At 40.1% G+C, this 25,352-nt stretch overlaps 2 protein-coding genes across 2 annotated transcripts; both read right to left on the reverse strand.

The window, feature by feature from the left end:
* Nucleotides 1–3,014: 3,014 nt before the first annotated feature.
* Nucleotides 3,015–16,560, reverse strand: zgc:92275 (uncharacterized protein LOC436885 homolog). The gene is made up of 7 exons (XM_037751859.1): nt 16,053–16,560; nt 11,137–11,325; nt 9,179–9,357; nt 8,842–8,967; nt 8,495–8,614; nt 7,270–7,446; nt 3,015–4,605 (listed from the first exon to the last, which is right to left on the reverse strand). The coding sequence occupies exons 1-7, from the start codon at nt 16,435–16,437 to the stop codon at nt 4,444–4,446; spliced, it is 1,338 nt and encodes a 445-aa protein (XP_037607787.1). The 5' UTR covers nt 16,438–16,560; the 3' UTR covers nt 3,015–4,443.
* Nucleotides 16,561–17,817: 1,257 nt separating this feature from the next.
* LOC119478648 (bile salt-activated lipase-like) lies at nt 17,818–23,954 on the reverse strand. Its single transcript, XM_037753528.1, has 11 exons — nt 23,849–23,954; nt 22,021–22,168; nt 21,761–21,880; nt 21,480–21,677; nt 21,194–21,324; nt 20,530–20,637; nt 20,202–20,316; nt 19,730–19,916; nt 19,394–19,597; nt 18,180–18,389; nt 17,818–18,092 (listed from the first exon to the last, which is right to left on the reverse strand). Exons 1-11 carry the CDS (start codon nt 23,909–23,911, stop codon nt 17,900–17,902), a joined length of 1,677 nt encoding a protein of 558 aa, XP_037609456.1. The 5' UTR covers nt 23,912–23,954; the 3' UTR covers nt 17,818–17,899.
* Nucleotides 23,955–25,352: the final 1,398 nt, after the last annotated feature.

The raw sequence follows: 25,352 nt of genomic DNA on the forward strand, positions 1-25,352 counted from the left end.
CTTTCTTTCCCTCTTTGAATGAATCAAATGGATATAAAGGATTAAATTGTAGGGCCAAGTCTCCCCCATGTGCACTAACAGAGGAGATCAAGCTGATGGTTTTTTTTGTTGCTAAGAATATGTAGCAGTAACAGCACAGATCATCCGAGCTGTTCTGATGAGAATTAGGTCAATACGAGACCCAGAAAGATATGACGAGTTTTGATCCAAAGTCAAACCTCCATTTATCCGTGGCACCAAATCCTGCAGATCAAAGCTGCGGCACTCTTCAGAGAAAACAAAAGTCATGAGGTTGACAAACTGATAAGAGACCGGATCCTCTTAGTTTGACAGATATTTTAGAAATGTTGTACGAGGAACTTTAGGGGGCTGAATTACCTTAATCATTGCATTACAGATATTGAAAACAAAATTCTTCACGTGCATGTGCAAATTATCCTATTTAGGAAAACATGTTAGCTTTTACCAACTCCAAATTGGACTTTTTCCAATTATAATACAGTACAAGACTGCTATACAGGCCAGGAACCTTGAGTCCAAAGGTGAGTCTGGAATAATCAGGGTATGTGAAATGAAAGATAATAAATGAGGTTAATAAAACAAAGGAAGCATAAACAACATTGCAGAATTACTGTTTGAGGAAAAACTTACTCCTCAAAGCCAGGTTGCCTGTTGAATGTGCCAACCATGCAGATGTTTGTATTTCCCTAAATGTCACTTATTTGTAACAGTATCAAAATAGTTAACAGGCAGTTAAAGGTGCAGTGTGTAGGATCTGACGGCATATAGTGGTGAGGTTGCAGATTGCAACCAGCTGAAACTTTTCCTGTGTGCCAAGCGTGTAGAGGAGAACAATAGTGGCCGACACGAAAACGCAAATGTCCCTCTCTAGAGCCAGTGTTTGGTTTGTCCGTTCATGGCGGACTCGATGAAAAGTATGAGGGGTGGAAGTAACAAAAACAAATTGGTAAAAATGGAGGTGATAAAAATACATGTGAATTGAAAAACTGAGCCATAATAATGTATGTTAATGAAAAATGGAGTGGTAAATTATCAAGTGATTTGATTAATTTAAAACCAATTTGATTTAAAAAAAAAAAAAAAGAACACGCCCACTCAGCGACCCACTCTACTTTTGATTTTTGTGTGGTTTTTGATTGACATTTTAGGTGGAAGTAACAAAAATTGCTTGCTGTAAATGATAAATGTTGGGTATTGTGATTGATGAATGGTAGACAGTAACACTGATTATCAGATCAACACTGTTTCAAATAAATGCCAATCAAGTTTATCAAATCAATTGACAATTTCCATCACTTCCATTATTAATTCGTAAGCATTTTCATCACTTCCCTTTTCTTCAATTCTTCTTTTGTTACTTCCACTCTTGAAGCCACTTTCTTTAAATGATAAAAGGCAATTTTGTGTTGTGAGTGATGAATGATGAATGTAAGATGCTGAAAATGATGAGACACGGCTCTGTTCTCATCATATCACGACTGTTTTAGTCAAATCAACTTTAAATTAATCAAATCACTTGTCAATTTACCACTCCATCTTTCATTTAACATACATTTTTACGGCTCCATTTTTCGATTCACATGCATTTTCATGACCTCCATTTTTTATCAATTCATTTTTGTTACTTCCACCCCTCATAGAGGACCCACTCCGTATGTAAATATAAATGGCTCATTCTAAAGCAATGAAAACACAATCATTCTTATTTCCAGGTGATTAAATAAAGCACTTTTTATATTCCATTTCTGCCAATAGATCCCCCTAAATGCTACATGCTGTTCCTTTAATTCATAAACCATTTTGCAGAAGTCAGACAACTGATGATCATCTATAATCTTAGCTGTTACCAAACAGTATGGCCACCATTATAACAGGAACAACCATGTACAGGAAGCAGCCCAGCAGCACCAGGAAGAGCAGCAGCAGGGCGGTGACGGAGAAGCAGAGGGACTGAGGTCTCATCAGCCCAAGTCCTCTGACGAGGCAGGAAGGGTCAACGCAGCAGCCACATGTGTTTGTGTATGTGTCCACAACCAAGCAGCATAACGCCGATGCTGGGATGGCCTCCTCAAGTTCAGGGCTGTGGGTGATATCAAGGGCCGGTCCAGAATCGTAAATGCTGCTACTGTACGACTCCTCCTGCAGTCTTCTGATCTCCCACTGTGGGAACGGGGTGGTCTGTCGACAGAATGGACACTGCAGTCGGCTCTGGTCCTTGGCCCGCCTCATGATGCCAGCTACACAGTGGTGGCACAGTGCGTGGTTGCAGTTGAGCAAGGTGACGCGGTGGTCTCCGTGCGAGTCGAACAGCTCGCTGCAGATGGGGCACTCGTGCCGACTGCTGTTGCTGCACAAACTCCTGACACTTCCACTGCAGCCCGGCTCATCCCTGCCAGTCAATTCCAGCTCTTGTGGAACAGATGTCTTTGGGTCAGCCCCATCTGTCGCTGCTTGCGTGTCTGCTGCTTTGTGATTCTCATCACGGCCGTCCTGATGTTTCTGCTGAAGCAGAGGCCGTGTGACAGAGTCACTCTCATCTTCTTGCTTGCCCCTCGCTGTGTAGAAAACTCTGACAGAAGTCTCTTCTGTAGCCGGCAGATGCTTTTCTTGGAGTGTAACAACGCCTTCCTCCTCAGTTTCAATGACTTCTGCTTCAGCCATCCTTCATAACCGTCTGTTGGATACATTTAACACAGCCCTAACACAAGCTCAGTATGTTTCCTTGTTCCTGGACAAAGCACAAGTGAGCCAAATGTTGATGTAATGCTTCAATATAACAAAGGCAACACAGTCCTCTCCCACCATAAACCCAGATAAGATAAGCACATTCGCAGATAAGGACTGCTATGCAATAACATGAGCCTCATAGAAGTGCCACTGGCCAAGTAGTACAGTGAACATTTCACTATTCCGCTCAATTTAACACGCTAACGCATTCAGTGCAACGGAAAGCTTTCGCCAGTCGAGAAATGCATGAGCAAACACATTAGAGCAGACAGATTTATTCTGCATATTTAAATAAACAGTACATATGTAGATTAGCATGTGACAAAAAATACATTTCAATATTGAGAGAGAACATCTGATATTCATTGTGCTTTTTAACATTGCTGGTTACTCGCTTTGAAACGTGTCTCCTATGACCATCTGACAATCTAACGGATATTAAAATGTAATATCAAGCAATTCCACATAATCAGCCCCATCACCACGGGCAACTGAACATTACATTGCACAGTATCATTCAATAAAGCCTCACGGCGTCGTAGTCATCAGTGATTACGAGTCAACAATGTGCGCCAGGAGTAAATGCACAAAAAAATATGTTTACTGCATATTGATGTCTTACATGCAGATCTGCTGGGGCGATAATGGGAACACAAATTTAATAATACACAAACAGTGTATTAAGAGCAACACTTCCCATTTTTAACATAAATGATCAGAACTGGCATTGAGTAAAGACTGACTTTAAAGAGGACCTATCATGCTCATTCTCAGGTGCATACTTGTATTTGGGGTTTCTACTAGAACATGTTTACATGCTTTAATGTACAAACAAATGATAAGAGCAATGTGGGTACCACATTTCGTGAATATCGGAGCAACGATGGAGCTATGGAGACCGCTGGCAACGCCTGAGCCCAATCACTAATAAATCAATTTAAAAAAGGATTTTAAGAGGAGTTGCTGTACTTTACGTTGTCATTGCACACTGCTGTGACTAGAAAATCCCTATCAGCTGGCTGTTGAGCACCCTGAGATATCAATCGGAAAACAAACACACCTGCCATTCTACCTACGGCTGAGGCAGATAAAGCCAAAGTGAGAAAGAAAATGATAACAAATCATTGTATTGTGAGACTTCACACTGAACTCAAACTAGAGGCAGGTAGTTTATATTAACTCATATGAAATATACAGACAGAAAACACAGTCTCTCAAGCACAAGACTGTTACGGGTTATATGTGCATCACAGTGTAATCATTCACATTTTTCAGAGTAAAGTGTTTTTTGACAATCTAATGGTCTTGTCAGCGATACAGCGAGGCAATTGTGGCATTCTTAGTATTGCTTGCTTTGTATTGTTTGTTAGGACTGGTTCATTAAAATCTCACATTCACAGGCTGAATCCACTCTTATACCAGTCCAACCAGGCGACATGACAGCTGCAGGCACTTGCGTATATATAAAGCTGGAAAGTCATTCAATAAGACTTAGAAAAGGAGGTTATAAGGGTTAACAGAAGGTTCAGGCTTTCAAAAGAGCCCCAAGCAGGTCAGGTCTCCCGTCCTCCTTTAATTTTTTATAAGTGACTGATAAAAATCAATTCCTGGACTCCCTCCTCTGAGACCTCTGATTAATGTCAACCCTGACCTGACATCTTCTCTGCTGATCTTCTCTTCGGTAGTTCAGGGGGGTCAGAAGTCCAAAGTGTTGTGCTGGTATTGCAGCCGCGGGCTGTTCTCGCTGTAGAACTGACTGAACCAGCGCCTGTGCTTCTGGATGGCTGAGTCCTCCTTCACAAGGAGAGGCTTGGAGATGTACTTCTTATTGTTCCAGATCATCACGTCCCGCTCAAACTAGACACGGAAAACAGGAGACGGTCACTGGACACAGTTGTAAATCATGATTTCAAAAAGCTGCGACAAAAACAAACCCTGACTAAATATGAATATTAAGGCTGTCAATCGATTACAATATTTAATTGTGATTAATTACATGACTGTCCATAGTTAATTGCGATTAATGGCAAATTAATCGCACATTTTTTTTCTGCATTTATTTTTCTGGTTTCTCCCAGTGAGCACTTAATATTCAGGCGGGTGTGCAGGATTTGGCACCATCTAGTGGTGAGGTTGCAGATTGCAACCAACTGAAACTTCTCCCGTGTGCTAAGTGTGTAGGAGAATTTAGGGTGGCTGATGCGAAAATGTGAAAACGTGAATGTCCCTCTCTAGAGTCAGTGTTTGGTTTGTCCGTTCTGGGCTACTGTAGAAACATGGCGGCCGGCTCCGTGAAGAAGACCCGCTCCCTATGTAGATATAAACGGCTCATTCTGAAGTAGAGAAAATACAACTATTCTTATTGTCAGGTGATTATACACTAAAGAAAACATACTTATTAATGTTATATTCCATTTCTGTCAATGCTACACACTGTTCCTTTAAAGAAGATTTGAAAAGGAACAGACTTTCACTTAAATAGGACTAAGAATTAAATAATGACTAAAAGAGCAATCTGTATTTTCTGCTGTCTCGCTGCATTCATTTATTATGATTTATCAGCAGGGATTTCTGTGTGAAATGTTGATTAAATGTCACTCCACACTGTTACTCAGCTGCTGACATTTGGCATTTCAGTCCACACTCAAACTCCACCTCTTTAAATGTCCTCCAAAATTGAGCTTCCTCTTGAGGCTCTTTGTGTAAATACCACACGGAGAAACAAAATGACAAAATCATTTAATACAATTATTTTTAAATTATTCTTTCTCTAAACTTTGTAGAAAATGTACAGAAATGTTTCTGTAGCACAAACTGTTGAAAAATATCAAGTACTAAATGTTTGCATCAAAAACGTGGTGTTTTTACTTCACTTACTTTGATTTAAATCATAATTTTGCCAGTTTTAGACTATTTCTTTTACAGCATTTAACGTTTGTGAAATTTTCTGGGCTATATCTCAAACATATTGTTTTGGTATCAGTATATAAACTCTTCATGCATGCATTAGTATCAAAAAAATTCAAACGATACCCAGTCCAACTCAAAACACAAGCATCCACTGATTCAGATAACTTTTTAAGGGGATACATTTTTGCATAACACCTCAGCAGCAAAGCCAAAAAAAACATTCCTTATGTAGGCTAAGAAAGAGGGCAATGGCTCCACAACCAGAGAGGACCATGATGCAGCATTATGGAGGAGGAAGGATTCAATTCTAAAAGTCAAGCCTGCTCCATCATACTGTCAGTTATTCTTTGAGGGGGAAACACATCACCATCTGTCATGTTTCCTGTGTTTAATCAATCTGCGTATCTTGTAAATCTATCCATTACCCTCCAGAAAAAATACTTTTATCTTTTGAGCCAACTTGTTTTCCTTTTTGTTAAATCAGTGACGGTGTGTTTTTCACTGCACCACACAGCTAATTATCAAGTTTAATGAGGGCTATTTACACCATTTCTGTGACTGTGTGGTGTTACTTCTGGTGGCAATGAGGAGGCAGAATTAAACCAAAGGCAGAGTGGGAGGCAAATGCACACAATGATCTCTTCACATCACAGCAATTCTGAATTATAAACGTACTATATAAATAACTGATCTAACAATAGTATGCACATTATTCATGCAGTTCAGCTTTGTCAGTTTTGATGTATACTCCAAAATACCATATAATTAGGGCTGTCAATCTATTAAAATATTTAATCACGATTAATCGCAAGATTGTCCATAGAAAAACAAAAATGAATCACACATGTTTTATCTGTTCAAAATTACCTTAAGGGAGATTTGTCAAGTATTTAATACTCTTACCATCATGGGAGTGGGCAAATATGCTTGCTTTATGCAAATATTTGTATATATGTATTATTGGAAATCAATTAACAACACAAAACAATGACAAATATTGTCCAGAAACCCTCACAGGTACTGCATTTAACATAATAAAATATGCTCAAATCATAATATGATAAACTCAAGCCCAACAGGCAACAACAGCTGTCAATGTGTCGGTGTGCTGACTTGACTATGACTTGCCCCAAACTGCATGAAATTATCATAAAGTGGGCATATCTGTAAAGGGGAGACTCGTGGGCATCCATAGAACCCATTTTCATTCACATATCTTGAGGTCAGAGGTCAAGGGACCCCTTTGAAAATGGCCATGCCCGTTTTTCCTTGACAAAATTTAGCATAGGTTTAGAGCGTTATTTAACCTCCTTCACGAAAAGCTAGTATGACATGGTTGGTACCAATGGATTCCTTCTAGTTTCATATGATACTAGTATCTTCTTTCTAGCTTTAAAACTGAGATTGCTACAAATGAATTTGCGTTAACTAGTTATTATCGCGTTAAGTTTGACAGCCCTACTTATAATACATAGCAGCCTGCTGCTGCTGGACAGCAGGTTGACGAGGGTGCAGAGACTGAACCATGCAGTAAATATGCTGCAAAACCAAACAATGTGACGTTTAAGGAGTATGTGACAATGATAGTAAAAGGTTGAGTGTGTACTGCACCTGAATGCACTCTGCTTTGAGGAGGAATTTGGGCACCAGAGGTGGGATATTAGACTGATAGAAGATGGTGTGAGAGACACACTGCAACAGAGGCTCCACTGGAGTCACACTGTGCAAGATAACACCTCGGCCCAAGAAACTGTGGTCAAAGAGCAGGAACACCACTCCTGGACCCACCTGAAACATAGACAAATACATGATCATTGCAACCTGTATTCATAATTTACATCAATTTAGGTTGGTACTCAAAGCCTGTAGTGTTGATCAGACCAGAATGCTTGATGGATCTATGGGAGAACAATGCATTTACATGCACGGTTGAGCCCAATAATGACCATCGTCATCAGTCATGTATTTAATTTCATCCCACGATTATACTCCTAACCGCCCCACACGCATTAGAGTAACCATATCTTTGCAGCCCTTTGCAACTGGTTAAACTAGTGAGATTAGTGGTTTCAGGGTACACTTATTTATCACATGGCCAGATTAAAAGGCACAGACTGCACAGCGGTTGCTAACGTTACATGCATAACTGTAAATCAGCTGTACCTATATGAACACAATCGCTTTTGTTAAAACACACACAGTTCACGTCCTTTGGGCTCTGTACTGTTTTCATGAAGACTTAGAAGTTGCACTAAGAGAAATCCTTCCAAACCACCAGAAGCCATTTTAAAGAAGGCCCATTATGCGTTTGTGCTTTTTCCCTTTCCGTTAGTGTGTTATATAGTTTTTTGTGCGTGTGCAATGTTACAAAGCACAAAGTCCACCCGAAACGGAGTTACTCTCCCCCACAGAAACACTGCTCCTGAATTGTCCGAAAAGTCTTGCTCCAAGTCCCGTCTTTTCTTCCGTAACGTGGTGATGTCACCAAGTAACACATTTGCATAATACCTACCTACTGGCTAGTTTGGCATGCCCTCAAACAAAGTTAGTTAGAGCGGAGCTGGAGCGGAGACTGAAGAGTTCGGTTCGGTTGACCACTCACAACAGAGTGGGCCAGCTGACCAATCAGAGCAGGCTTGCAGGAGTTCAAACAGAGTGTTTCAGACAGAGGGTGAAAAGAGGTGCTGCAGCACAGCCGGTACGAGAAAAATAAAGTGTTTTTTGAACATTAAAGCATGTAAACAATGTTAAAAAATGTTAAAGTAGAAACCCAAAATACAAGTATTAACCTGAAAATAAGCATAATAGGTCCTCTTTAATGTTGTCCTTACTGTACCTGTCTAGCCACAACATGAACATCCAGCAGAGGCCAGTGGCAACCAAACACAGTAAGTGCATGTTTCACCAACATCTGAGAGCAATGCTTGTTGGGCTCTGACTCTGGTTCCCATTGAGCCTTGAATAAAGACATAGACAAAGAACATACAGTGGCATTCAGACACAGAAATACACTGTTCACTAATATGTCATCCTCCCAAAATAAATATATTCTGTACCATTTTAAATCTAAATACCAATAAATAGTATAAAAGGTTAAAAGGTTAGGTTTAACGCTTTTCAACTGATTTGGCATCCCTGAAACTTTGAGGAGAAACAACATCTTTAGCTTAGAAAGATCATTACCTTCCAGTCATGCCGCAAAAATTCCCAGGTTTTGCTCTTGGTGTAACGCAGATCTACTCCGCTGATAATGCCCGGCGTGTGCAGGTGAGCGATGTGAGCGATGTCTGCTGCATTTTCAGGAATCTCCTATAGGGAGGCGAGGTCAACATGACGACATTCTCGTGATGGTGTTAAGAGGATAATGTTTCTTTATACTTAAAAGCTGCTGCATTGATCATTTATGAAAAATTAGAGACAACTGACAAAGTAAAACACCTAACAAATTGGTTTTAATCTTCAAACCATCTTCATGCCTCTTACTTATAAACACATCCACACATACTGTATATGCACCTACCTGTATGTGAGCGTTGATAAAGTGTTCAGTTCTCCCCCGATAGACCCATTCCCCCTTTGTAATTTCTGGCTGCTCTGGGACGGTCCACTGAGGATCTTCCCCATCACAGTGAAACCACACCAGGATCTGGTTGTTGACCTCACAGCTGGGCCAGCAGCGCACCTTGGCAAACTCAGGCACTGAATGACAAATGAAACACAAATCTGAATCATACAGTGTCTTCAGTCAACATGTATACAAGGAAATTGGCAGCATATTATTTTGACAGTCCACTGTCCACTCCATACAGTATATCCGGCTTTACCAGTCTATTCACAACAAATAACGCTGGCCTATTAACTTTTGGTAAGTCAGCATTAGCTAATTTAGTGTTTAAACACTATAAAAAACAACATAAGACCATAATCTGAAGACAATGTATTAACTGATAATATTCATGCTCACCAGAGGATGAACTGTTTTCATTAGGGGCACTCATTTAGCTTTCCTCTGGTGCCACATTTTCGCCAAATTGTCAACTCTGTACACAAACTAATGTCCAAATTTGCTGTTAATAAGTATGTTCTCCAGGGTACGAATCTTAATATTTGTTTTGCTGACCTCTGCACCACCATAGGCCCAATTTCTTCAGTGGTACATAACATATATTAACATCTCTTGCCCCAACACACAGACTGAAATGTTAGACATAAGACATCTGTCACAGGATATCCTGTAGCACCACCCTCAGGACAAACTTTGCACTTTACTGATGAGGCTCTGAGAACAGCAGAAATATCAAGATCTTGTTTGTTCCATTAGCATTAGCCACTAGCCAGGCTTTTAACTTTGAGTCGTTTTAGAAAACTAGTAGCTATTAAACTTTTCTTAGGGTCTGACCACCTGAGGCTGACAATGATTGCAGTTTTTTGAGTTTTATTGTCCATCCAAAACCAAGGTTTCTGCAGTGCAAACTATACATAATCCATAATTAATAATACAAAATAAATACTTACCAACTATTCAAACAATCACCAGCTGGGTGGAATTACAATTAATAATTAACTCAAAATATTACAACAGACTAAAAAGAAATCCAAATAAACACAAGCGTAATATGCTTATATTCTGTGTGAGTGAGGAGCTTATAGAGTGGCTTGAACCACGCCTGTCTGCAATTAGCAATTAGGCAGGGGAATGATTGGGTTAAACTGTCGTCAGGATTCTGTCCACCAGGGGACGCCATTTAGCATGAAAGAGTTCACAACAGTAGACATAAAGGTGCTGCATGTGAAAGGGTCCAATTATGTGGATGTTTTTAAAGGTGCAGTGTGTAGGATTTGGCGGCATCTAGCAGTGAGGTTGCAGATTGCAATAACATGAAACTTGTGGCCATCGCGAAAACATGAAAACGCAAATGACTCTGTCTTTTTTATCAAAGAACAAAACAATGTAATTTGCAAACTTTGCTAATGTATGCAGTAACTTATTCCACATTTACTAATGTATATAGTGGGTTATTCTATGTTTATAATTAAGATTTTTTATGCTAGTTGTAGTAGTCGGGTATATTCATAGTATATTCCAATATTCTTTATATTTTGTAATCTATGGATAAATGTATTTAGTGTTGACATGTTGTTCCTGCATTGCTTGGATAACCTGCTGCTGTATCACAATCACTTCCCAATTTGAGATCAATAAAGTAAATCTGAACACAACAATTCTTAGTTTCAGATGCACTAAAGAAAACATAGTTATTCATATTATATTCCATTTCTGCCTACAGATCCCCCAAAATGCTACACACTGGTCCTTTAAGATAATGAATGTGTAAGAGCTTTGTTAATTGTAAATCATTTTGTTGCTTAGTCTTTTAATTCTACAGCCAATCAAGGTATCATAGCACTGAGACAATATCGCAATACTACATGCTTTTTATAGAATAAAAATCATTAGACACCACCTTCGATTCATACCTTTTTCTGCATAGGGGATCCTCACACACTTGCCATCGCTCCCCCGAAACTGCCATCCATGAAATGGGCACTCTATGCAGCTTCCCACCACCCGTCCTCCCACAGCCAGGTTGGCACCCAGGTGAGGGCAGTAGGCATCCATTACGTAGGCCTTTCCATCCTGGCCCCGAAACACTGCCGTCTGCTCACCTAGGGCGATTAATTACAGTAGGGATAAACACTTAAATAACATTTTCATGAATGAGCTGCCACTTCCCAATACAATGGTAATGTAATAAAATGTAGGATATGAAGTTATACGTGAGATTTGAGAATTTAACAAAAATGCTTGATACACTGTATTTTTGTTTATAGAAATTGAGACATTACAGTGAAAACTGGTGCAGTCTATGTGTACAGTAAAGGGGGTCCGGTGTGCATTGCTGTCTACCACTTTTACCTGCTTCATTCCACTGTCTATCTGTCTTCTGCAAAGGATGAGCAGCATAAGGTCAAGTTTTCACTGCTTTAGATGGTTACACTTGGCCTCGCCAGATTGGGTTACAGGAATAGATTACAACTGCAGTAAAGTAGGTCTTGGGACCAACCATCTACTTATTTGGCTCGACCTTTGGCTGACCTAGATTGATCCCAGATTAGCACAGGCTGGGTGACTGTGTTTAAGAGTAACCACTGAGCAAGCTCTAGCAGTGCTACTCTTCTGACAAGTCCAAAATAAGTCTCACTAAATGAGGGGTGACACAGCACTGCACTGCTTTCCCCCAGACTGTGGTGGGGCAGAGCTGAACCACAACGCAATGTGTGAGAGCAGCACGGGAGGAAAAGACAAACTAGGCGGAATTTAATATATGATGTAAATGGATGACTGCAGAGAAAGGTCAGAAACGTGACACTGCAGTCATTTCCGACCAGCAGGATGCAGATATCTGAAGGGAGCCAAGTTGTGATTTGGTTCAACTGAATGTGGGACAGTAAAATGTCGGGGGGCCGCAGGGAGAACTTGTGCTGAAAGGGACAAAAAGGAGGAGAAAGTTCAGAAGTTCTGTCTGTATATTAAGCATCATGTACAGAAAGGCATTCAGGTCCTCTGGGGAAAAACACAGTCTGTACTTACTTCTCACTATAATGAGGTTAAAATGGAGCGGGACATGGACAGGCGGTTCGGTCTGCAGTTAAGGGGGCGTTGTAACGGACCGTTGAGGTGAAAAGGGAGCTGAGCCGGAAAGCAAAGCTCTCTATTTACCAGTTCATCTACGTTCCAACCCTCACCTAATGTCATGAGTGACCGAAAGAATGAGATCGTGGATACAAGTGGCCGAAATGAGTTCCTTCTTAGGGTGGCTGGGCTCATCCTTAGAGATAGGGTGTAGAGCTCAGACATCCGGAGGGAGCTCGGAGTAGACCCGCTGCTCCTTCGTGCCGAAAGGGGCCAGCTGAGGTGGTTCGGGCATCTGATCAGGACGCCTCCTGGACGCCTAGAGGTTTTCCGGGCACGTCCAACTGATAAGAGGCCGCGGGGTAGACCCAGAACACGCTGGAGAGATTATATATCTCGGCTGGCCTGGGAACACCACGGGGTCCCCTACTGCACCCGCAATCTGGCCCCGGATAAACAGAATATAATGGATGGATTAATTGAATCGATCTATTAATCTTTTCGGTGGTTTATTAACAAAAATTTGATTCTCCGGTTACACAAAACAAGTTGAAGACGTCACCCCTGAGATATTTGTCAGAATTGTTAAATATTTGATGGAATCATAATTTAATTGGAAAAACAGATGATAGATTAATGGGTGATAAAACGTATCATTCGTTTTAGCTGTACTGATTCACTCATTCAAGAGCAGCTGCCTCTCTTTACTGGTGGATATCTTTTTCAGGTAGAAAACCTTTCATATACTGTTTGTTTATTTATGGCAGGTGGGGATGTGACAGAACCATGAAAGCATCGCACGCTCTTTGAAACCTTTTTGAACTCAAACTCAAAGAAACTGTCTGAAGAGATCCAACAGTCCCACCGCGTATCAACAACAAATCCAAAATGAGAAACACGTATTCGCTTTAAATCACATATTGATGTGTGAAATCAGTTTGAACTTTGTAACAGAGCTGCTACATACGAAGCAGCACAGAGACATGAATATGACATATTAAAAGCTTTAAAGCAGTGAATGATGAGTTGTCCTATGATCATAGAGACACCTGATCATATAAACACAAGTCAAAGAGGTCGGCTATAGTGCTCTTAAATCAATCAATCATAGGAAACTTCTATATACTCGGATTACTTTGATTTTAAAGAGGATGTTGAAGATTTGGCCATGAAGATTTTAAGATCTCCTGCATGAAATGGAGTCACCTAAACATTAATCAGTGAAAAGATTAATCAGGAATCAGCAGATTGATTGACAATGACAATAATCGTTAGCTGCAGCTTTACTGCCATTGTGTAATAATTTAATAAATACATCCATCTCCATGACACCTTCAAATCAAACAAGGAAGTTTAGAGCTTGATTGACCTGAAACAATGAGGCTTTGTTCAAACAGACGAGCGTTACTAAGCACCCTGGTCGCTAAACTACTCTAACAAAGACAGTAGGCCATTGTGTTTTAAATGTATACTTTAAATACCAAAAAAAAAACTTTGTAATATGAGATTGTCTCTTCTAACCTGGCAACTTAACCTCACTACCCTGCAACCTGAGACAGGACAACAGAGACCAGGTGAAATGACAAATATCGGGGTTGTAGAAAGGCCAGCAAAACCTAGTTTACACCGCCTGCAATAAATACCTGTGTATGAAATCTTGGTGTAATCATGAACTCATAGTTAAACTTTAACAGTCAATTGAATTCAATAACAAAGTATGCTTACTGCCATCTTAAGAACATAGAAAAAAACAGAGGACTCATTTCCAAGTAGAGATCTGAGACTGTCTTTTAACCAGGGCTGTCAAAGTTAACGCGATAATAACGTGTCAACGCAAATTCGTTTTAATGGCACAAATTTCTTTAACGCATCTTGCGATTTTTAGGTTGTAAAACCTAAGGAATCCATTGGTCCCTTGACCTCTGACCTCAAGGTATGTGAATGAAAATTAGTTCTATGGGTACCCATGAGTCTCCCCTTTACAGACATTCCCACTTCATGATAATCGCATGCAGTTCGGGGCAAGTCATAATCAAGTCAGCACACTGACACACTGACAGCTGTTGTTGCCTGTTGGACTTGATTTTATCATATTATGATTTGAGCATATTTTGTATGTTAAATGCAGTACCTGTGAGGGTTTCTGGAAAATATTTGTTATTGTTTTGTGTTGTTAATTGATTTCCAATAATAATTATATACATACATTTGCATAAAGCAAGCATATTTGTCCACTCCCATGTTGATAAGAGTATTAAATACTTGACAAATCTTTCTTTAAGGTACATTTTGAACAGATAAAAAATGTGTGGTTAATTTGCGATTAATCACGATTAAATATTTTAATCGATTAACAACCCTAGTTTTAACACTTGAACCCTACTCTAAGGTAATGGAATAGAAAAGCAACAATTAGTTATATCCCACAAACGTTAGGCCAACTAAACCACAGTAAAAAAAAAAAAAAAAAGCTCCCATGGTCAGGGTCAATTAAGGACAGAAAAGTCTGGATACTCCCTCTCCCGCATCTCAGGTAAACAGTGGTGCAGTGTCAGCATCTTCATTACCTGTCTCACTGCTGATTATGATATCACTTGTTGTAGCCTATCTGCTGAAGTATCTGAACTTCTCTGTACACATTGATGTTTGGGGGAAAGTTGCTCTTTTGGGGAGCAAAATAGGCCTATGATTTGTTATGTTAGAATAAACATTTCTTTTTTTCTTTTAAAAATAAAAGACAACTTATTATTGCTACTTCAGTGTCTTTAATCTTTCACAGGCTATATTAAAGGGACTGTTTGTAACTTCTTCTAACAGGTATAAATCTACCGTGTCAGGATCCTATGCGCGCTCGCGTGTGGCTACGCTGTTCAGACCGCTCCGCTGCCTGCTTGCCTGCACTGACACAACACGCGTGTTCTCGCTCCACCTCACGCACACTCCACACTGCAGAAGAGTTAGTTTAGCTCTGAGAATATCTAGTGAATGTACAGTGGACGTTTGTGCAGAAATAAATGCTGCAGCTCCTCCAGACCAACAGAGGTTTCCCGTGTCTTGTGAAGTGACGGGGCTCCGCAGCGAGAAACGTTATTGTCTCCGACCAGGTGCCAGTGTCTCCCTGCGGGCGCAGTCGGAGACAGTAACGTTTCTCTTCCTGCTTCAGCCCCGGCACCGACCCGGAAAAGCCAACACTAGGATCAGCAGTGATTCATGGAGAGACCTTCGTCTGGTCAGCTAACATTACTGCCAAGCAGCTGAAATATAGAGTGATGTTGTGGTTTTAGCTGACGTGTGTCGCCTCACTGTTTTGAGCGATGCTCGTTCATATCTATTTAGAGCGAGCAAAGCGCGAGCCCGACGCTGACTTTCGTTGACTTAACGGCCACAGGTGTCGCTGTTAACAAGCAATTCTGAAAGTTACAAATAGTCCCTTTAATGTTGCCTTTTGGGGAGCAAAATAAGCCTATGATTTGTTATGTTAGAATAAAAATGATTTTTTTTTCTTTTTCAAAATAAAAGACAACTTATTATTGCTACTTTAGTCTCTTTAATCTTTCACAGGCTATATTAATGTTGCTTTTTAGGGAGCAAAATAGGCCTATGATTTGTTATGTTAGAATAAAAAATGTCTTTTTTTTCTTTTTCAAAATAAAAAACAACTTGTAATTGCTACTTTAGTCTCTTTAATGTGTCACACGCTATACTAATGTGGCAACTGGTTACTTTTAGTTATTCCATGTTTTAAGTAAGTTGATCCTACCTAGAACAGAGACACCTTTGACCTGGCCTCTCTGCAGCATGTGTGAGTCCAGCACTCGGTACCATCCGTTTGGATAAACAGGAGGCAGATCTCCGGTCTTCCTCCTGCGGCGCACCTCGTTTGCAGCCCGGGCTCTGGAGCGACCGTCCTCAGCAATGTAACCCACATCATCGGGCCCCCTTAGCAGCTCCAGAGGACCGAAGAGCAGCCTGTGCAGCCAGCCCAAGACGAGGAGGGAAACTCCGGCTATGACGCACACCACAGCCGTCTCCCTCCATTCTGGGTACCAGTTGTTGCCCACCAAGTCCAGCGTGTCTCCTCTTTGTATGAAAAGCATCGCACCTACTCCCAGCCCTATAATAACAGCCACCTTCCCAGTGGACATGCTCTGACTGTGCTGCTCTGTGGTGTCCCTGTCTCTTTTTGTGTCTGTTAGTGCACCATTATGAGCATCCGGGCGCTTTGGAGACGAGATGTGCTCCACTTTGAGCCACACCTTCAGTCTAAGGTTGCCAAGCTGCTGCTCCTATCAGCCTACCTGGATTTAGCCTAATTAGATTACATTAGATCAGATCAGATCAACTCTGTTTTCAAAATAAAAGCACTAAGATTACCTACTTTGATTCTTTAAAGGGTGCTCCTCACTTGTTCCACAAACATTCTTTCAGTAATACAACTGATTTAATCATAATAACACAGTGGCATGACTTATTCCAAGAGAATACGAATGATTAATTTCATTTAAAGCTGCAGTAGGCAGTATATTTTTTTTGCATCATTGGACAAAAATTCCATAATAACCTTTCAGCATATTGTAATTCAAGTGTTCTGAGAGAAAACTAGACTTCTGCACCTCCTCATGGCTCTGTTTTCAGGCTTTAGAAAATCTAGCCTGTGACAGGAGACTTTGACCAATCACAGGTCATTTAATTGAGAGAGCGTTCCCATTGGCTGTGCTCCAGTCATGTGACCGGTACTTGGCGTTCCTTCACCAGATTTAACAATGGCGGCGGCATCAGAAACTTTCTCATTTTACAGCTAAACCATACACTACAAGATGATTATGAGAAATAGGCATTAACGTAACATAATATTGATTCATATTTGATCAGCGCTGCCTTGTCTGACCGTTTGGTCGGAGTTCAAGAGTGATTGACAGCCGGCTCTCATAGACGGCAGCTGGACAGCGGACCTCAGATCAGCTCTGACTGCTTGTTTTCCTCCGGTACGTGAAATCTTGCAGATGCTGTTAGGAGCACCGGAGGACACAGAGGCACATGATTTTTTTCAGGTTACCTGTTTTTATGTACTACTGTCAGGATATAGTGACCGTTTTATAAAATTAACTTTTTTTAATCATATTTGCTCCAATTTCGCCTGCTTCAGCTTTAGAGCTTCAGTAGGCAACAAGTTTTTGGCATCATTGGCCAAAAAATCCATGATAACCTTTCAGCATATTGTTTTCTCATAGACTTCTATACAATCAGACTTATTTTTGCAACCAGAGGAGTCGCCCCCTGCTGGCTATTAGAAAGAATGCAAGTTTAAGGCACTTCCACATTGGCTTCACTTTTCAGTAATTTGGGGATGTTGAATTTAGGGCTGGTAGTCGCAATATGTTTAACAGGTCTTCAGATGATGTGGGTGGGATGTTGAGTCAAGTTGTTTATTCAGTATGATGCTGCTGGCTCTGTTTTTCATTAAACATCCACTGATGATGATAAAGGCTACCACTTTGGGTAGTCAAGTTAAACCACATAAAAAGTTTTTTTTTTCACTCATAAGCTTTATTGTACACACTCATTTTTCTGTATAAATGATGTCTTCTTTTTAAGCAAAAAAATGCATCACTGAGCATCTGTGACACCATGTGATGGCAGGCTGGGAAGGGTGCTGGTCCAAAGGCGAACAAAACGCAGCCTCATTTCCTGTCCAATGGAGCTATCGTTCATCTTAGCATTGATGTCCAGGAAGTGGTGTCCGGTGCTGGTGAATTCAGGCCAGGTCACAGGCACCTTCAGGTTTCCTTTGTTGGGGTCTCTGTGAAAATATGAAACATGAAAGTATCCATTATAGTTTTGCAATAAAATAATCCTCAACCTGTTAAAATGTTACACATGCATTTACCCAGTTTTGGCGAAGTTAGTCCAGTAGGCAATAATATAGCCAGACAGGTCTCTCTGTCTGTCCCCATAAGCCTTTGGTGTGGTGAAGGGTTTGCCAAACACGTACTGCAGGTCGTCAGCGTGGTCGGTTCCCACCCAGTCATGGTAGGGTTTGCCTGGTCCAGCCAATAAATTGGGCTCAGACAGCAAGTAGGAGTAAGTACGGCCAGACCTGTTCAAAACCATCACAGTGTGTTGAGTGTGTATCTGTCCACCTGATTCAACTGTTATCAGGCCATTAAATAGGCCTTATCAGTCGCTATAAGAACCATAGATGTGGGTCAGTAGGGGCCTACTACGCCTACTATGTTGTAAAAGTGAGAGTGAAACTTAAACGTAACACGTTCCAACAAGTTGTAAAACTGAATGAAACATAATTTTTTGAACACAAACAAAATGGCTTCAAAATGGCAGCAAAACTACAAGTTCTTTAGGCTTAGGCAAAAACAAAAAACGGGAAAAAAATAATGTTTTGGGTTGGAATAACTACATAGACAACTACACATTGTTGGTTTCACACGGGTTGCAAACCCCAGTCTCCTGGGTGAAAACCCTGTGTTTTGTGTCCCATCCATTGTCCCTGACCTCTATCATCCGTACCCTATGACATCACAAGTTTGAGTTTTACTCTAGTATTTGCATTTGGGAGAGAGTTGTTCATGTTTACTAATATTTTTGGGACTATCTTAGACCACAGGAATAACATGTATGAATTTTGTAAATGGCTGTAGTTCCCCTTTAAACCAGCTGTCAGGACCTCCGTAAAGTTGTGATGTCACAACTATACAGTCACCGGTAGAAGTGCTGCTAAAGTCTGTGTAGTTGACAAACACACACACACAGTGAGACCCCGGCTGCATTTATGCTGTGAAGAAGGCGACAGCGCAGATGCGGAAGACCGGTAAACGCTGACCAATCAGAGCAGACTGGGCTTTTTCGGGAGGGGTCTTAAAGAGACAGGCGCTAAAACGGAGCGTTTCAGACAGAAGATGAGTACAGGTATATTCAGACAGACAGTATGAGAAAAATAATGTTTTTTGAGCATTAAAGCATGTAAACATGTTCTAGTAGAAACCCAAAATACAAATATGAACCTGAAAATGAGCATGATATGTCTCCTTTAAAATAGCAACTAAAGGATATTTGATGGCAAAGGAAGCAAGCAGTTGGCCTCACCTGGCGTTAGCTGCATGCAGGTAGATGGCAGTCTGTATGGGAGCCAGGAAGATATAGTCGGTCCCAATGTCCACAGCAGTTCTCTTAATGGTGTTCTGGGTGGGTGTTGATCCCCAGTTGGACGAATATTCGGCGAAGGCAATCTCAAATCCAGCTTGCCCCTTCTCTTTGGTATAAGCAGCAAGGAGCCTCTTTACATCTTCTCTGCAGTGAAAACAAGATAGTTAGTGAGAGCAACTCCCAAATTTCTCCTCTTAATTTCATGGTTTAACTTTCAAAGCTCTTTTAGGGCCCACAAAACAAGATGCCTTCCCTCTGACGACAAATCAGCCTTACACGGGAGTCTCTTCATTCTTGTTGCCAATGGAAGGAATGTCTTTTGAGGTGAACATGTGTCCATCCATGTTATTAACCCCTGCGAGGTAGTCGATTTCAGCAGCGTTGTGGAACAAGTTGTCAGGCTGATCAGGGAGGAAGTCGCCATCAACAACAGGAGACAGAAGCAGGTTTGTCAAAGCGGGATCTGAGAGAAATTTGCACAGAATTATTGAAGTGGCAACACACAACTCATGCACATATTTGTATGGTTAGTTTGCATGTAACGCATGTTTTAGCTGAGTTTTTGCCCAAAATGCAATTTTACTGTAATAAATTGATTTTGCACTCTATTATGACCTACAATTAACTAAATCGGAACAATTTTACTCAACAACGATGTAATCCATTTTACTACATCATTTGTGAATGTTGATTATCTGTCATATATATTATAAATAAAGTAGTTAGATAAGCAGATACTAATGCTCACTGTCTGGGGAGCCGTGTGTGACGCGGGGAGCAGCCATGGTGAGATTACGAGCATCAGTTGATTTCAGACAGGCCACCATCCTGTCATCAGTGGGGCAGCCGACATTCTCAGCAACCTGAGCACAAGGTAATAAAGCAGGTCTGTCTGTATCTCTACAATCTACTGAGGACAAATGAATGATTATGGCCTTGACATTCTCATCAATTCATGAGGAAGTTCAATTGTTTAAAAATTAGGCTTTAAATCCTATAATGAATATAAATGATCCTATGAATCTAAAATTAGGACTTTTCCAGGTCCATCTCCATGATATCTATCTACAACATACCTTCTCGGCAATCTTGTGTGGGTTCTTGATCAGAGCCCAGGGGCAGAAGGCAACACCGCTCTGGGAGATGGCTCTCTTGAACAGCCCTTTGTTGTGGGGGGAGAGAGTCTGTGTAGGAACGCATACATAGAATATACAATTATTACTTGTAGTTGTGTTTATTTGCCAATTTGCCTGGCTTCAGTAAAGGAAAAATGTGTGAAATAGCACTTTTCAGGCCTTAAACTTGACACATATGATGTAGTAGGAGTTGTAATAGTAGTAAGCTAGTAGTAGTATAATAAAAGGTACATGTGCTGCAGTACTTGGTCCACGCTGGGACTTCAACCGGCAACCCTCCAGTTCCCAAGCCGAGTCCCGATGGGACTATGGGCTGAGCTGCCGCCCCCTACTTACTAGTTATTTTGGGTTAAAATAACTACGGAAGTGGCGTCACTTTAATGCGGAAGTTAGATCACAAATAAATCAATATTGACTGGTTTCTCACTGGATATGAACAGCTGTCTCCTGGGTGAAAGTTGTATTTTGGATTAAACATGAAATGATTTTGTGGGATATATACGAATTACAGTACATTACTTTTCTTAGGTATGGCTACAAATGGTGTTTGAGAACAGCCTGTTTTATTAGAAGGTGGTACTGTGTGTTGACTAAGGCCTCTCACCTGGAAGCTGACACTAGCTCCACCTGCAGACTCTCCAAAGATGGTGATGTTGTCAGGGTCTCCTCCAAACGAGCCGATGTTCCTGTGCACCCAGGCGATTGCGGCGTGCTGGTCCCACAGACCGTAGTTTCCTGTCATGATGACAAATTTTGAGTCAAAAAAAATTATTTTAACACAGCCAACAACTCTGCTGACGACTGAAAGACTATCCTACTTTATTCCAGTAACTACATGTAAAGAGCACAATGTAGGCTGATAGTAAGGAAGGACGAACAATTTCTATTACCAGGTAAGCGAGAGTCCCCTGTACTGAGGAAACCCAGTGTTCCCACACGGTATCCCACAGACACCACAATAACATTGCCCTTGTCTGCAATTTCCTGACCGCTGTACAGATAGTTGTTGAGAAAATTTGGCCCCATAGAACCACCGACCAGGAAGCCTCCTCCATACAACCAAATCATGACGGGGAGATTTGATGACACTTTGGGTGAAAAAGAGAAGCATTTAAAGCAAACTGTTATCAATGATTGGACCATTTAGAACAAAACAACAACAAAAAGCTACCATGTCGGCCTTGAGGAACCCAGATGTTGAGGTAGAGGCAGTCTTCACTACCAAAACTTGATGTCTGGAGCATGCTCATCTGGTGGCATCTCTTAGCAAACTTTGTTGCCTTCAGTATACCTGGGGATGAAAACAATATAGATCATTTCTTCACACTGATGAAGGGGTGATTAAGTTACATTTATAAGTTGATATTTATGCTATACAAATAATGCCTTCATATGTCCAGCTCTGTTTGGTCAGATTGGGTTTGAACGCACCATCCCAGCCAGGGTGAGGTTTGGGTTTCTCAAATGTTCTGGGCTCGGCAGCAAAGGGAATTCCTTTGAAAACATCCACGGAGCGGAAGAAACCGAGGGGGATATTTCGTCCCTGAACACTGCCTCCTTCTGTTTGTACCACGCCCAGCTAGAGACACAGTAAGACAAGAGCTTTCACCTTCAATGACAATATAAAAACAGTGATGTACGGAAGCCCTGAGAGGGAAGTGAGAAATAACAATTCTGGTGATCCATTTTCTAAATCTGAGTAACACTTACAGCAAGTATTTGAAATTTCTTTGGAATTACTGCCAAATTACCCCAATATGTACCTCAAAATTGATCAAAATTACTTTATTATAAACATTATTTAATGATTAGGCACAAATCTCACAATTGTGTGACTTATTGTCTACACAAATGTAACCTGGTAGCTAATGTCATGATTCAGGGAGTTTTTTAAGAAATGTCAAATAAGTTATTGGCTAATTATTATCTATTTATCAGCAGACATGGAAATAAAGCATATCAATTAACTTTGTATTATTTTCCTGGAAATGTATAAAATAAATTACCAGCTATTGGGAAATAGCGGAATATAATTATTAAATAATGTTTATAATAAAGTAATTTTTAATAAAATTTTGAGTTAAATATCGGGGTAAGTTGGCAGTAATTCCAAAGAAATTTCAAAACCTAATTACCATGAAATTTGCAGACCTGTAAAATGAAGTGTTACCTAACTCTGATATAAATTGTTTTCTCTCTTGTGTTTATGACTTAAGAACAGGTGGAAAAAAATACATTTTGCTAGAATAATCATCCTTCATTTTATTTTTTTCATCTGTAAAACAGCTGATGCCAGGATCATTTTTCTAAGTTACTTTTGTTTTATTTTTCCAAGTGTTTGCTGTTGTAATACTCATTTCAGCCACAAGAGGCTGAAGTGCACCACTACCCCGTGTTCTAAATAGGACTAAATGCATTCATGTTTTCTTCCAGGTAAGTTTTGTATATGTATTGTGTGTTTATAGTGCATGTAGAAATTAAAACTCAACTGGAAGAAAACATGAATGCTTTTGGTCCTATTTAGAACATGAGGTAGTGTGACTCACCTGAACAGAGAACTGTTGTCTGAGTGTTTAGCCAGTTTGTTGCAGCCATTGTGTATGTAACTTGAAAAAAACAACTTTTTTTCCACCTTTTTCACAGATGAAAAAATAAATAAAATAAAAAAACTTGGAAAGGTTATCCTGGCAAACAATTTTTTCACCTGTTCTTAAGTCATAAACACAGGAGAGAATAAAATAATTTAGATAATTTAAATAATTTTAGATTTTTTTCTCTCACTTGCCTCTCAGGGCTTCCGCTGTAATGCCTTCTGTTGAAAAGTAAATAATACAGTAAATTTTGACAATGTTAAAAAGATATTAGTGCAGATTGTATATATTTTATATTGAAGGTCAGGGTTAGACAGACTTGAAAAATGTGAACCTATCCGTTAACCTATTTTCCCCATGATACATTATGCAGTGTCAATAGAATAAAGTCTATGTCATTTGTCACTGTACACACAATGTGCTGTTGAGAAATTTCATTTGTTTGAGCAGCTGTTAAATTTCCAGCTCACAATTGTGCAACCACAGAAATAAAAAAAAAATTGTGAAAAAGTGAAGGCAGAGAGCATTTTAACATTTATCACATCCCATCAGTGACACATATTTCATTTTTTACCCCCCAAATTAGTGAAATATCTTCATATCACAAAGAGCAGATTAATTACCATGCAAATTAGGCATACTTTTGATTAAAATTCAAACAGACTTACAGAGGCTGCTGAGGCCGTTCCCAGAGACAAGACGACAGCAAACAGAATCTTCACTTTCTCCATGGCTGCCCAGAGACCAGTGAAAGCCTCACCAGGTGCCTATATACAAAAGACCCCCCCCCCCCCCGCAAGAGCATGAATGGTTAACATAGCCTTACATAACCTTTGCTATACTGCTGGAGCCTAACCAAGCTGACACTAGGTGAAAGCTGGTTTAACACGGTCGCCAGACTATCACAGGGCTGACACTATAGAAACAGACAACCATTCACGCTCAGATTCACACCTACAAGCAATTTAGAGTCAACAATTAACGTAATTTGCATGTCTTGTGTGGGAGGAAGCTGGAGAAACCCACACTAACACGGGGAGAACATGCCCCAATCTAACCATGATTTGACCAATCAACGTATCATCAATCAATGTTCTGTTTTTAATTCCCAATAACTGATAGACTGCGTCTGAATACTTCAATGTACTGGAGCCACTTTTCAGTAGAAACTAATCTTCTAGTTTGCACTTTGTTCCACCATCTTTCTATTATGAGAACTGAAATTCTGATAATTAAAGTAATCAATAAAACTTTAAAACCACACACCTAGGAGCTCTAAAGAATGTTGTTTTCTTCTTTGATATTAGAAGTAAAAAAGTTTGCTTGGTAAACACAGATCATGCAGCTACACATATTGAAGGCACGTGAAAGAGAGAAAGCCCTGCAGCGGTTCTTCTAAAGGTGGAAACAGCAACAGGTGGACCGATTCTCAGATTATCAAATAACAAACGGTTTGAGATTAGATAAAACCTCAGAAATAACCACACACATCTGAAGTGCTGCTGAACTTTAGTATTTTACTCATGCAAGAGGTCATGAGAGACAGATATTATAAACACTGTAGGAGAATTTGAAAGGAAAAACAGTGATGCAGGTTATATTTTAATGTAATGCAGAGCTATTCAACTGTCACACTATAGGCAGCTGTGTTAATGTAACCTATATAGGAACAAAACACTAAATATAATAGACAAATAAATATTAGACCTGACTCGACCAAAAACATGATTGGGACATCCCTATAATTATGGACACTTTGTCACCTTAATATATTACTTTTTTTAATTCAATAACTACATTTTGCACATTTGTAGGCCTGTAGCTTCTCTCATAGACCTCTGTATAACTAATATACACAACCAACTTCAGTGATACAGTTGTGAGTCAAAAAGCATATGTATCGGTATCTATATTTGTTGAGATAGAATTCTTATTAGCGTTTGTTGTAAATAATACAACTGGGATATTGATGTATTCAATACCCCAATCGTCAGTCATATCATCCAGTATAACAACAGTAATTGTCTGCTGAACAGTTTATGCAAGTAACTGTTAAATTCACATTATTCTCATCACAAAGTTTGCTTTTTCTCAGTGTCTTCTGGGTTTAACATAGTTATAAGTTAGACAAATTTAATTTCTCACACTTGGAACTGACCAGATTATGAATGG

Source organism: Sebastes umbrosus, chromosome 19 (genome assembly GCF_015220745.1).
Source record: "Sebastes umbrosus isolate fSebUmb1 chromosome 19, fSebUmb1.pri, whole genome shotgun sequence".
NCBI lineage: Eukaryota > Metazoa > Chordata > Actinopteri > Perciformes > Sebastidae > Sebastes > Sebastes umbrosus.

Bases quoted from the DNA above. Each gene is read 5' to 3' on its own strand.
- zgc:92275 (XM_037751859.1), bottom strand. From the start codon at position 16,437: ATGTCCACTGGGAAGGTGGCTGTTATTATAGGGCTGGGAGTAGGTGCG. The intron at 8,615-8,841 runs GTAATGATCTTT...TCTTTATTCAAG, and splicing joins TTTTGCGGCATGACTGGAAG to GCTCAATGGGAACCAGAGTC. The intron at 7,447-8,494 runs GTACAGTAAGGA...TCTATGTTTCAG, and splicing joins TTCATGTTGTGGCTAGACAG to GTGGGTCCAGGAGTGGTGTT.
- LOC119478648 (XM_037753528.1), bottom strand. From the start codon at position 23,911: ATGGAGAAAGTGAAGATTCTGTTTGCTGTCGTCTTGTCTCTGGGAACG. The intron at 21,678-21,760 runs GTAGCTTTTTGT...TTTCACCCAAAG, and splicing joins GGTTCCTCAAGGCCGACATG to TGTCATCAAATCTCCCCGTC. The intron at 19,598-19,729 runs GTAAGGCTGATT...TTTTCACTGCAG, and splicing joins AAGAATGAAGAGACTCCCGT to AGAAGATGTAAAGAGGCTCC.